This window comes from Pleurodeles waltl, chromosome 3_1 (assembly GCF_031143425.1).
Source record: "Pleurodeles waltl isolate 20211129_DDA chromosome 3_1, aPleWal1.hap1.20221129, whole genome shotgun sequence".
NCBI lineage: Eukaryota > Metazoa > Chordata > Amphibia > Caudata > Salamandridae > Pleurodeles > Pleurodeles waltl.
In genome coordinates, this window is record NC_090440.1 from 739,783,481 (window position 1) to 739,798,445 (window position 14,965).

At 37.2% G+C, this 14,965-nt stretch overlaps 1 protein-coding gene across 5 annotated transcripts in view; it reads right to left on the bottom strand.

The window, feature by feature from the left end:
• WT1 (WT1 transcription factor) overlaps window positions 1-14,965 on the bottom strand; it is a 212,430-nt gene that overhangs the window by 164,253 nt on the left and 33,212 nt on the right. For 3 of the 5 annotated variants that reach the window (XM_069223510.1, XM_069223506.1, XM_069223508.1), the window contains exons 2-3: window positions 2,158-2,280; window positions 183-285 (exon numbers count right to left, since the gene is read on the bottom strand). In XM_069223510.1, the coding sequence (XP_069079611.1) occupies window positions 183-285; window positions 2,158-2,280 (226 nt within the window). The remainder of the gene's footprint in view (window positions 1-182; window positions 286-2,157; window positions 2,281-14,965) is intronic. The other 2 variants (XM_069223509.1, XM_069223507.1) reach the window with 1 other exon arrangement.

A 14,965-nucleotide genomic window follows, 5' to 3' on the forward strand; every position in this document is an offset into this window, starting at 1 on the left:
TGTTTGAATTGATTAAGCTGCCCTGTTTGCCTGCATTCGTTTTTTTTTTTTACACACAGCACAAAAAAACGTGATAGGTGATAGAATTTTGAAAATAAACTTTAAAAACAATATTAGTGTAAAATACAACAATGCATTGATGTCACTGTGCATTTAGTACGTAATAATTAATGTGTGAATACCTGTTGTACGGTGATCTCAGTAGAAGGGCTTGACTCCCGGTGCAACTATCCGTGGGTGTGTGACAACCATATACAGGTGGAGGGACTGAATACTGCTGATCTGCTGTGGAGAAATTGCAAAACATTTTAGGACTGCCCTGATTGTTTATTTGCTAAACATTACCTTTACTGGGATGGACATCTGAAGAATTTCTGACAAACAGTTTTTTTATATAGAATGAGAGAAACCATGAATCCTTGAATAACAAAAATGTGTTTGCGTGCTGAAATCATTAGGGTATGTTCACAAGCTGCATTTTGTAGTAGCCAATGAAGTACTATAGTAGTTTTTCTCATGTACCAGAGAATACTAATCATAAATCTATGGGTGAAGATCTTCACATCCTACTAGCCTATCTTTTATTTGCTGCGATCTCCACCAAGCTGGAAGAGATCTCTGCACACATAAGTAAACGCTTGAGTTGAAAATGTGGGATGGAGAGAAGGAATAGGGGGGAAATTGGGCCTATCTACTACTCTGTAGGGAAGGTTGAGGGAAATTTAAGGAGAGGGCTAGGGAGGGACATGCTAATACAAACACTCAAAAAATAAGACCACTGCTATTCCTAGACTACATTTATAAAGTACCAACACACATAAATTTATCAAAATAGGTGTAAATGTACTCCATACCCGTTTTGGAGTAAGCTAAGCACCACACATGGCCATTCACAGGTACTGCAATTCTCTCCAAAGAACGTAATGGATTTGAATAAATATAATAACACCCCCTTGGAATTAATGTTAAATAATGTAAATTATTTTGGTATTTAAATTATATATATATGTATATACATATACATATGTGTTTAAAAAGTTATTTTATTAGGAATGAATTGTTTTATTATAGTGAAAGTTAATAACAAACCTCATTTTAAAAAAATAATCATGTTATATATAAAAAGTAATTTAAATTAATTAAACAGATATGTACCCTGATAAAAATGTACTAAACAATAAATTGAAAAGACATGTTAGTGAGGGTGAGCTTTTTCAAAATATAATTTTATTTTTTATTATTTGTAAATCAAATTAACATATTTAAATTAATGTTTAATACACATGTAATTTCAAAAAATGAATGAATCATGATAAAGTTTGGTGTAACTCTAAGCATGATGATCACAAATGGATCACAAAGGGAAATGCATGTATCATTTGTAAATTGTCCTTGTTTCTCTTCAAATGGGCGCATAATGCCCTTCGTAGTAAGCTTTTGTTTTATTTTTCGGCTAAGCAGTGCAGGATTTACTAGCAAGTAGTAAAATGTGCATATATGTAGGGTCAAGACAATTTCCCAAAGCCCTTGGTCCAAATTACATTCCAAACACATTGTTTTGCATTCACAGGTATTTATATTTACCATTCAGTGCCATTAAATTCAGTAACAATAACATCTTTTACTTGGGAAAAAGCAAACTGTGAGACGATGAAAAATATAAAAGCAAAATATCATTACTTGCTAATAGCCTGGTATAAGAGAAAGTATGTGTCAAACAAATAATTATAAAAAATAATAATAAATAACTACTAGTATTGCTATTAACGTTATTGTTGTTTTTATTTTCATAATTATTATTTTACAAAGCCATTGTATTATAGTAGACTGTTGGAAAGATTGCTAAATGATATAAATACTTTGAGCACTAACATGCTTATAATACTTGGCATCCTTTTGATGTGGAATATATGTTATCTTTTTTAAAGACAAAATATTCAAACATTTGGTATTATGTTTGCAATTAATCTGTAAGTCTCATAACATACTTTTTGCAAACAAATGCATTTATATTAACAATAGATACAGCCTTTCTGTCTTTCGAACAACATCAATAATAATATTGGAATAACTGGTAATGATCCTAAAACAGACAATCTGAGTTTGGGTCACCAATAGTGCTCTTGCATTCAACAAAGGTGTCTCAATAGTTGTTACCTAGAGATGTCTGCTGGCTCATTGGATCCTCGTGTTTGAAGGAGTGGTTTGTAAACTGAGCAACGTGATGAGAGGGAGTGTGACCGTAGCTTGGAGTGCCATCAAACGCCAATGCATTGTAACCTTCCAAGAGAAAAGAAACAGGAGTTAACTAGCTGGCCTTGAACTTTCTAGAGAGTTGACTTCCTCTGAAACATTTCCAACAGTTCTCACAAAGCTGCAAGCTAATCTCGTCCAAATGCCTTATCACACATGTCCAACTTTTCCTACAGCATTCTGCTTCTGAGGGTGCTCTGTGTACTAAAATATCTCACTTTTCGGATATCCTGCACAGATGAGGTATGTGTGAATAATGTAACTTGGTGATCAACATATTGATAGGAGCTCTCATGTGCTCTCAGGGGCCTGGTTTACACTTAAACCAAGCTGCAAATAAATTGATGTGTCCTATTCATATTAGCCCTCACTATGTGAATTAATAGCAACACATTTAGAAGTATTTGCTAATGTACGAAGTCTGTCATTTGGAGAACAACGTATTTTTAAGTACATTGTTTGAACTCCTATAACGATGTGATTAAACTCTTAATTTAATTCTTAATTGATTAAATAAACCACAGCAGGATAGAGTGAGAACAAAACTCAATACACTTCGAAATAAAACATTGCAACAGAAAGAAAACAGAACTCATACTTCTAACACACAACATTTTACAAATAGAGTGTTAATATGAAAACATATTTATTCCGGCTAGAAACTTCTGCTAAATTTGAGTTTTCTCTCTAGGCTAAATTACCCAATTTCTGTATGCGCTCATAATTCGTAAATATGGCTTACTAATATGAGCAATGGTACAAAACCAAAGAACGTTATTGGGATAAAGTGTATAATGAGTTCAAGAAATTACTAATATCAATTATCAATGGAAATGACATGAGCCCTTTTAGCAAAGAGCATGTTTATATTATGATATTCATGTTTGACTATGGAGTATGGCAGCTCAATTTTGAGACTCAACTAATGACAGAATATCTATTATCTCATGAAATTGATGGAGAAACCAAACGTTCTCTACAACTACACAAAATAGGTTTGTAAATAGGAAGTCATCTCCTCCACTTAGCAAATGCGTTTCAAAGTAGTCCCATTGAATGCAATTCATCATTCAAACGATGCTTAATTGAAATGATGACATTTCAGATGGATTGAAAAGCTTGGGGTTCCTCTTGGACAAGACTCTAATGGTAACTTTTAATATGAATTGAGGTGTTAAAGTGTTAGTTTCAATCTATGTTGTCCAAAAATAAAATTGGTACATTTTGTTTTGATGAATCCTTAAAATGCAGTTATTTTTGTTGAACAGTTTCAAAAACTGAGCTATTACAGAAACTAATCACTTAATGACTATATGGAAAGGAAACTAGACAATTCATGATTTGTGAATGAGGGTCTATCAAAAAAGGCCATCCTGATTTGTAGGTCCACAAAACCCTCATTTTTTCAGAGACATTGTTTTAAATAATAACTATGTATGTGAACGTTTTATCCCTCTTTGCGCAATATTATGATGAAGAAGATAAATTACGGGATGTGGAACCTTTTCCATAGTTAGTTCCTGTCAGTAGAATGTCCTCAAAAATTCTGTCAAAAGCAGTGGGAACTGTGTGACCTTCAGTAAAACATGCAAGATGGCTTGAGGAAGCCATCTTGTTTTTTTATATTCCATCACTCAAGCACATCGGGCAAGTTTTTCCATGCGTTTTTAACTGGCTATTACCAAAGCCTTGTAATGAAGTATTATTATAAAGCACCGCCTCAGGATGAGAACAGTCATGCAATGTAGTAAATGTTACTGATTACAGATCCATGACATAACATGAAATCGCTTTCTACCATCGATATACTTTAAACACAACGATGTAGAGGTTACTCTGCAAAAGCTGATGTCAACCTTTCCGGTTAAAAATAGAAACAAATTCAATTTAAAATATATATCTTAGTGTTGATGTTTGGCAAGAGAGAACCGTGTCCCAATAATAAAAGGATGCTTTCTCAATTGCTGTCGCATTAAAATGGATATGTCCCATCTGCTGTGCTCACTGATGCCGTGTTAAAAGCACAGGAATGAACCTTTTAAACTTGTTTTAAGGACTTTCCGAAGAGACCGCAAATTAAGATTCGACGCTAAATTAAAAATAACACTCTGCATTGCAGTAAATGAGGATCGCTTGCCAAAAACAAACAGCGAGCAAATTCTGATTGAAATGAATCACCTTTTCGTTCCTGACCCCAGTGCAACACTAAAATCGTCAATCAGGCGTTTGGACGCAGACTTTCATTAATTACTTGGAGCCGTTTAAACAACTCCAGCTAAAAAAGTAATTACAAGGTAATATTTTCTTTCTGAGGGTTCTCCAGTGGTCAGCATTTCCCCACAGAATCCAGCCTTCTTAGCGGGGCTACTGTTGTCCCACAGGGAGGGCACGTTCCATTTATTTTGCCTGACGTGCTTTTACTGTTCACACCACTCCCCGACAAGACAAACATCTTTCTTGATGTGATATCATCTGTGTCCGTGCAGGGAACGAGGGTGGATTTTGCCTGGTCATAAATCTTATTTTTAAATTTGTTTTCTGTTAATATAATATCTTTCAAGGCCCTTCCACAGTCTAAAGAAAACACAAGTGCTTTCCTGGCACCTAGAATAAAAAACAAGCATTTGCAATGCATTTGGTCTCGCATTTGCGTACATTAGAGGTATTAGCATTGAAAATGGCATTTTTTTTTACTTTTTTTTTTTTGTATGCAGTGGAATGCTGATATTTACATAGCGCTATTGCCATTCTTATGACCTTGCAACACTTATGTTAAGGTCTCTATACATGTAATATGCTGTCTGCAAAAAGCCTGCAACATTTACTGTTGTAATGTGCACAAAGCAGGGAAAGGGTGCAGTACCACAGACTGTCCCTAGGCATCCCCTGGGACCTCTTTTGGCCCCATAAGGTACTGCACCCTGCAATCTTGAATTAAACACATCCTCAATGATTTTCGGGCAATGTGATGAAACATGAAGCGTGGCGCCTGTTTTGCAAAAAGCTTTACACTGTGCATTCATGTTATGAGGGAGGGGAGCCAAGAGTAATATGGCGTTTGAAAAAAAACAATGAGTACGAGGTCGCGTGTGAAAAGTAAGCTGGAACTACATGGTTACATTAGCGTTTTTATACTTGTAATATGCTGGCTGGATGGATAGCATATTTGCGTTGCATATCCCTGACCACTCCCATGGGTGGGTGCGCTCAATTTCTCAATTAGATTCACTATGCATTTCAGAATATTTTTGCAGATAATATATACACGCCTTACCTACGCCTCTCTTACATTAAATATATGCTTTTGTGAAGCTTGGACTGTGCACTAAGGGATACAGATTAACTTTTACCAGGCATAAGATTTCAGAATACCGCCATCAAAACCCCTTTGGTTGCTTGTACGATGTGTACTGTGTGCTTTGTTTAATATGTATAATTTGCAATCACAAAAGAATTTATTGGAAAAGGTGCATGCTATTTCTATTTAGGAAGCTCAAGTTAAGTATGTGTAAATATGTTCCTTTTATGGTCTTGCTAACGATTGCCCTTTTTCACTTCCGGGGTACGTATAAAAGATATTGGTGGCAAGGCTTCAAATAGATGCATAAAACGTTCTCTAGTAACAACTCAAGACTAAAGCTGGGGCAGTCTTGTCAACATCAAGACATGCAGGCCACATGATACCAACTGTCAGTTCTATTTCCCCCAGTGGTGGCCATTACTGAATTCAGAAAACTGGACTTGGTGCTCGATGATGCGTCCTTTACTTAGGTACTTTACTTTGGCGAGTAGGCAAGTTTTAAATCTACACATTAAGTTTAATATGGTTGGAAAATTTAACTATCTAAACTAAAGGGAAACTAAAAATATATACAATACAAGGATATGTTTTGAAATCATCTTAAAAATAACACGTATCTCCAATATCATACTCATATATCTATGAAAAAAAGAATTCCTTAAATTACAAATTCCATTAGCTCCAACTTAGTTATTGCCTGAGATTATGTTGCAATCTTAAAATTGTCAAACAATGGAACTAATAAGGACACAGTAAAGTAAAAGATTTTGGAACATTAAACAAGTGTATACAAATTGACTGTTTCTCATAAAGGCACAAACTGCAAGTCTTGGCCATCTTAGGAAGCCTCTGAGCATGAACCTTCTCCGTCTTACAACAGAATCTGTCCAACTGGAAGCACATTCACCATTGGTATTCCTGGGGGATAGGTGAGTTATCTAAATATCTGTGAGAGGAAGCCAGTACTTAGTGTGTAACCAATTCAGGATGATAAATTTCTCAAAGATGTTACATCTTCATTGAGCAGCTATCTCCACATGACAGTGTTAGCCAGCTTCTCAATAGAACTTTTTCTACCATTGTAGCTAAGTAGCCCTTTGGTTCCCCTGTTTTGGTCAACCAAACCACACAAACCATTGCAGAGTTGTATAAATGAAAATAAGGATGGTTTACCATAGCCTACTTTAGTGCTGCTCTCCAAGTTCCTACTCAAGTCTTTATCGAGCCATAGACCTCTTCTAAAAAATTCCATATGACTGATACAACAGACAGCTGCCCTTAAAAAAGATGTATTACTTTTAAAAATACAAACTGTTAGGGCCAATACTGATCACTCCATAACTGCCTCAACCTTATCAGGATTTAATCTGCTTAAATAAACCCACTGTGTACAATGATCAATTTAATTGTTGATGCACGTTGGAATGGGAATATTCTCTGCATGCTAAATGTGCATTGAACCCTCTCCTCAGTGCCGAATACCATTGAAAATTATATCCTGACTTTTGCTCTTGACCTTGGCACCACACTTCCCAGATTGATACTTCACCATTGGAGAAGTCCAGTTGTCGGATTGGAAGTTTCAGTGGGAAAGTTCTTGTTCCTATGATTCAATCCCATGTTGTGCTTCTCCATGAAATCTAAGCCCTGCAATCTAGGCCCAAGACTGGCCATCTCAACGATTTGGGATTCTCATCCTTAATTACCATCAGTTACTTGAGTTGTTTGTGATATGTCTGGACCACAATTGTGGTACCAAAAAAATAACGCTGGCACCTTGTCAGGGCCCAAACTTTTGCAAAGCATTCTTTTTCTGTTCCCTAGGAAGCATTCTGTGACTGATAAAGGCCACTGGGCTTTATCTTCCATTGTCATCAAGTTGAGCCGCTGCTGCTTAAGTCCCTGATCTGAAGTATCAATATGCACAATGAAAAACTGACCATAGTCAGAAGCCTTTAAAAAAGGGCATTGTTTCGTACTGCTTTCAGTTCCTCAAAGGCCTTCTGACACTCTGCATTTGAAATCACTTTCTTATGATGCTTCTTGGATGTCAGGGCTGTCTGTACCAGTATGGTTCCATATTTCACCACAAAGCTCTTATAATATCTAGTGAGCGCTAAAAAAAGGCTCTCAATTTAGTTTAGGTCAGGGGTTCTCAAACTGGGGGAGGGGCCCACTAGAGGGGGGCTCAAATAATCCCAGGGAGGCACCAGGTTATGGCCAAAAGAAGCATTATGCTGAAACCAGGGATTTGTTTTAAGATGAAAAATGGGCCCCAGTAAACCGCTCTGTAATGGGCCATTACTAACATGTTTTGTCATTTATATCCAAGATAGGAGTATGTGTCAAATAGGAAGGAACACCAAACACACTTTAAAACCCCCACCCCCTCTTCTAAAAATCACACTGTGGATACTTTTTGCATATTAGTAAGGCCTGCCTTACCAGAACAGTATGTTTGGCATCATGTATTTAGTTGCATTTTTAAAACGTTAATAGAACTTAACTGCAATGTTTAAATTTAAAACAGTCTAGACATATTTAAACATTGCTAATGTATTAGACTAATTGTGAAAAATTTGCAGGGGGCCCGATGATTTCTTTTTCACTAGAGAGCAGCTTAAAAAGTTTGAAGACCACTAGTCTAGGTGGTGCAAACCTCCCACTTTAGTGGAGCCTGGATCTTAACATCCAACAGGTGAATCTTCCCTTTGCTCACCCGTTGCCAAAGGTAGAATACAGAGGACTGCCCAATTTGGCACTTGATTACATTTAAGGTCAGTTTAGCTCACTGTATCCTGGCCAATAAATGTTCGAGTAGTCTGTGGTCCTCCCACAAATTTATAAAGATGGCTCTGTCATTCAGGCTGGCAACATATAACTCTTCCAACCCTGAGATACCATAGTCCACTAGGTGCTGGTGAGTGGGAGAAACCTTCTTCATCTCAAAAGGCATGATTGTAAATGGACATAATCGTTTTGGCATACAGAATGCAGTCTTCTCATTGGCACTATATTCTGATGTAATCTGCCTACAGTCACTGGCCATACATATCAAGATACTCAAGAAGCAGGCATCACCCAGCTAGACCACAATCTCATCATCTCTGAAAATCAAGTGTGCAACCCTCTTGGTCCCCTAATGGAGTGACCATAGTCCACAGAAAAATGAAAGTCAGTGGATATTTTCCTGTGCACTAATGTACTACTGGACTCACCCTAGGACTAAAGGAATGCTCAATTACTCTCAAGTCCAACGCCTTGGCAAAATCTGCTTTGAAGCATTCTTAGTCCCAGTCTGACATAATATAAACATTGCCCTTCACTAACAAGGCTGTCTCCTCTATCTATGTTGTGCACATATACAGGTGTCAACTCTGTAGTCTGTGAAAATTAAAGGTAAAATCATCTAAGTATCTCACTACACTCCTGTTGCGGCTCCGGGGCAATTCTTTGGCAAGTTGTACCCCTTATCCAGAATCAACCTTCTGATCACTGGGCAATAGGTCAGGAAGTGGTTTGCTATCTTCCTCAACCAACTCTTTGATTGTACAATAGTTCACTGTAAAATATCTTCTAGAGGAAAGTCCTAAGCTGGCTGACATGGCACACCAGTTTCCTAACGACTACTTTTCACTGTTTTGCTCCTCAGAATTATTGCCTCTGGATACATGGCGGCATGATCCACCACAACCAAGACATATCTGTTGCCTGATGCTGAGAAGGAGTCAAATGCAATGCCTAATCACTCAAACGGACCACCTACTATCGTCAGTGCCACTAACTATGCCTAGTTCTTACCTCCAGACTTTCACTTAATTTAGGGCAGGCTCTACAGAATCTCTCTGTGTCTATCTGCATTTCTGTCCAATTGAACAAAGAGCACAATCTACATCTGATCTATCTTATGCTAAAGACACTTTGTGGTCCACCAAGAACATGAAATTCTTGTGAACTCGGGGAACTACTTCTGTCTTGCTAGCAAATTGTCAGATCCCATTATGATGGGAACAGGGCAAACAGGGGCTACTGTTTTCCAACAGTGCAGGTTTAGGTAATTTGCCATCGATGCCCTAAGGTCCACCCCCCCATGACGCTGCAAACTGGGCCAAGTACAACCCTTTCCGCACTGGACTCCATCTGGAGCATGAATGAGCATTCAAAAGCTTCTGGAAGGAAAGGGGCTTTGTGCAAAGCACAAAAGCTCAGAACTTGCAGTCAGCCAACAAACAAAATAATTATATTGTACAGCCCAGTGCTTATGTTAGTAAAATGTACTTTATTATTGCAGCAAAATGCAACATGACAAAATTCCAAGAGACTCAGATGCATGATTGCAACTACAATACCTACTTAAGCACCGGACCCACTATAGTGCCCTCTGGCTGTTCCAAAAATTGGTATAGTGACAATAACGTTTGATTCTAGTCATTGGTGCAGCTCAGGCACAGGTTCAGTTAACTGAGTGTCCATTCACTCGGAGCAGTTCATAGTCCAGTTCAAGAGTTAGTGCCTCAAAAAAGGATCATTAAGGCAATATTCATTGCAAAATGTCAATTACACCACTGTGATATTGCATAATTTCAATAATTTTATCTTACACTTGCTACGCAAAATTCTTAAAATTACGTTATAATGCCATGTCATATAATTACGTGCCGTCTGCTGCAAAACGTTAGTGCATGGGAAGAACATTAATAGTCAGAAAATGAACAGCTATTTGTGGAGCTGTCATTTTTTTTTGCTTTATTAAAGCAAAAGGCATCATTGTGTCCAAAAGAGAGATGACAATGCATTTGTGCTCTAAAATACAGCACCAAATGCCAATTTTGAATTTTTCATTATTTTTTGTAATTTTCACAAAAATGTGTGCAATTACATAAAAGCTAATTTTACTGCATTTTAAATATGATGCTTTTACCAACCATTTGCTAATGACTTATTGACTGCAATGTGATTGGCCACCACCCCGGTTGTTTTTTTTTTTTACCTCTCCAGTTCTCTACTCACATCATTTTTCCTAGGGCTGATTATACCTACTGCCATAATCTAGAAACCATGTCTGCCTTGGGCAAACGTGTCTTTTGCTTTTCTGTTCTAATTTCTCTTTTTTGAGTATTTTACTGTGTACAGTATTGCATTCCAATTGTTTTTTTAATAAATCACGCAATAAAAGTTGCTATTATTTTGGAAATTACACAAATTTCACACATTGCTAAAAAAAACCTTCAGAAGTAGACAAATTACACTATTTGTCTTTAGACATGTTTATCTCATAGTCACAGCAACATTAATATATTGTATCCATAATTGCCTTCAGACTCCATCTAGTCTGGTCCACTAAGAAAAGAAAGGAGTGATATGTTTGATATCTTCTTCTTCAACTGTGGCTGATAACGTCTAGAATTTTGTCATTTGGTTGGCAAATGTGCACAATACAAATTCAAAAGAAGTGGGACAAGAAGACCTTTGTCATACTTCTGGCAATTTCAGTTTTGGTCCAAGTCTGTGAGTACCCAACTTAGAGCCATGTTTACAGGGAACCTTGTTTCCTTGACCGGCATAGACTTTTTTGAGACAGGCAGATTAAATAATAATTTTCCATGTTATTGTAGACATACGTAGTCTGGAGTTGCATCTTTCCGTAACAAATTGAAATCTGCAAACTTTCCGTAACAAATTGACATCTGCACATCGCGTCAGCTCTTAAATGTAGACCACGGTGCAGGATCGATATTTAAATTAAGTTCCCACAACGTGCTTGGGATGCTTTATCAAGGATAAACTTTGGTCCACTGCTGTCATAATTAAAGCTAATTCTTGCCACCTTATCCTACTAGCATCAATTGTGATTTTTTGATTAGATAGATAGATAGATAGATAGATAGATAGATAGATAGATAGATAGATAGATAGATAGATAGATAGAAAGATATATGTTTTCGCTAGTAGTGATTTTTTCTACAGTTTATATTTGTATGCCCATTAGTAATAGTATAATTTGCATTTAGTATGATAATTTAACATGAGTGTATTTCCTGAATTAATCTGATTCTGAGAAAATTCAAACTGATTGATTGGCCGAGGCAGTTTGTAGTTTTCCAGCAGGCAGCATCCATCAATGAAAGCCTGATCTTTTGATCATTAATTATCTTACGCATTTATCCTGATACAAGGGTATGTAAGAACTGAGAAATATGTTTCAATGGGGAGATAAACATTGACGCATATCAGTTCATGTTCAGAGGTAATCACACGTAACTCTGCTCCTTTTTATCATGGCCTGCTTTGGTTGACTTTGAGGTGTGTGTAGGGTATAGTCTATAAATGCAAAAACTGACTCCTTAATGTGAAGTAAATTACTGTGGCATGTTTTCTAGGTTTAAAAGACTCTATCCCGTGCATGGTCCTGAATCTCACACTGTCGCACATGTCAAGCCTGGCACCTACTTAGATCGAGATTAGACAGCAACTTTAGGGAGCCAGCTAGTGACAAAGTATTGCCAAATGGCCTTGCTAAAGGATGGGAAACGTTCCAGCAGGGAAATGTTCAATTTGTCTGGAGCTCAAGACACTGCTCCACAGCTGCTGAATTATCAAATGTGTCATGTTTATTTGTCCTGTACATTCAACGATCTAATTGAAAAGTCATAGCAAATATTTAGTTGCACAATCTATTTTGGGTCATTATTGGTCACTTGGAAAATGCCAAGCAATGTTGAACAAATAAAAAATAATTGCGCTATGGTGGAAATGTAATTTTTTTCTCTTTGGTTGGAACACTGTATTTTCTTAGGCTACATAGAGTGAAAGTCACTTTAATCACTCACATCAGCCATCCAGCCATATCCAGCCCCGCGAATTAGGCTGTACTGTGAAACCAAGAATTACAACAACGTATTGGCTTCAGTGTCCTCAGAACTCGAAGGGTCTGCACTTTACCAGGCGGATATAGACATTTGGCCCCAGTGGCGAGGTCAAACTGTGTGCAGCAGGAGTTAATTGTTGCAAATTTAAATTTAGTGGGATGTATGGTGCTTGATCGCTGCACTCTGAAAATGAATGTTTAATATGTGAAAGAGGTGTAGAAATTGCCTTCAATTTTCAAGCTTTGTTTTATGAAACAAAATGGAGGCAGTTCCCCTGCATGCAATTTCCAATTACTCCTAGTGAGGTATATGGCCATTGTTCCAATAGTACCATCTCTAGGAAAACTCGTAAAATACTTATGAAACTGAAACAGTATCATGCTACCAGGTCTCCCTCAAGGGAAAAACAAATTAGAATGACTATTGTTCTGTTTGGAAACAATACAAATTTGCTTTTAGACTTTAGTAAAGGGGCGCAGACGGACCCAGGAGTTGCATTTTTCCAACTATCTGGAACCTGTTGGAAAACAGAGAGGCCGAACTCACACGCACGAACCTAAACATCACAGATTCTAGTCCTGGTAGAACTGACTTCATCTCTCATTCTTTCCAGGTCGATAAAATGAGCCATATTCAGCCTAACAATAATATAAGCGATGATCCAGACGATAATCCTGCCTGTTTTGTAAATAGCCAATATTAATGTTAAAATTGCTGTATGGTTTGTTTTAAACCTTCTGTTTTAATTGTTTTCAATCCTCTGTTCTATTTCTTAAACAAACCTACACGTTTATTTTATAAAAACGTGCAGCCTTTTTACAGGAAATGGCAACAATATTTAAAGCCATTATCTCTAACCTAAATAGACAGAGGTTTCATTTTCTCTTTGTTTCTTTTCAGCAGTTCAGTTGTAAAGCCTTACAATAACACTTTTATAAACCCCCTTGGCCTAGTGCAGACATTTCGTGACCTTCGAGGCTCTGCACAAAGCAACATGGTGTTTCTGCCACATTTTCTGGTGTTGCCTGACCAAAAGCTTCAGGAATGTGATAAGAACCTTTGGTCCTGAAGCACTCGTTTGATAGCTAGGCCTTTTTAATTAGCACTTTTATCAGAGGCACTGCTGATTAAAATGTGCTGAAAATAATTGAAAGACGGACATCTGCTTGGCACTGTGAAGAAATCCCACTGTTGGCAAAAGAAGCTAGATGAAAGCTCAAGGCGCAACGGGTATCGTTTGCAAAGTTTTATTTTTTGACGATTGGCAGAAAAAAACAATTGTGGACCACGGTGTTGTCTTTCCCACGGTCATAAACATTTTAAAAAGAAAAGTTCAACCTTGAGTAGATCAAAGCAAGAACATGTTATTCGGTCCTAAGGGGTGTTTTCGAACTCGCAAATTCCTTTCCACCAAAGACAGTTCTCTTTGCTGCAAAATATTTGTGCAGCCTTAAAAGATGCAACATTCTTGGCATCTGCCCATTGATAAGACGTACCAGCTCTGAATAACGTTTCGAATTGCCCTCACTCGAGCCCACATATTGTGAATACATTTATGTGCAAATTTTGCCTGTGCACGTTTTTGAAATTAGAAGAGGATTTCTGTGATGAGCTACTGAAAATTAATAAATAAGGAATGTTTAAAATACGTTGAATGCAAAACCCAAGGTGCACCTGAGAGCAAATCACCACAACAAAGAAACATCTGCTCAAGATTGGCACCCCGCCTTAGAACACCACCATACAAGAAAAAGACTATAGGTGGTACATCCTTCTCTGTTCAAGCAGCCAAACTATGGAATTCATCACCCTCAACTATAAAAGCCACAGATAACTTTCTTGTCTTCAGAAAACTACTCAAGAGTTGGCTCTTTTCTTCATAACCACCATAATCAAACAACTATGGACTGCATATGCCTATGTTGATAAAAAAAAATCTGATTGTGTCTATTTCTAGTTATGTATAGTTCTTTAGAAAATATGTATCACTACTATGTCATAACAATAAAATACACACACACTCTTTAAACCTGTTTGACTAAGTATATTTACCCATGGTTCTAATTATGCATTGTATATACATATATGTGTGCATGTGTGTGTGTATTCATGTGTGTTTGTATGTGTGTGTATGTGTGTATGTGTGTGTATATATATATATATATATATATATATATATATACACATATATATATATATATATGTGTGTGTATGTTGTTCTGTGCTTGGCATGTTCGTGGGTCATTGCATGGCTCCTGGGTGGGTTGTTATACTAGTTATCTATGAATCCCTGCTCTCATCTTATCACACTTATCTACCCATTATCATATGTCATGTCTCTATCAATCTATCCTCCATTCCCACTCTGACTCATCCCAAATCCATTCTACTACTTTCATCTCCTAAATAACTCTGCCTAACCTCTTCCCTCTGCTTCCACATCTAACTCACCAAACCTCACTCTACTACCATGACCTCCCAAACAACCCTATTAAATTCTCCCTCATTTATCTCACCCTGCTACTATGATCTCCCTGACCCT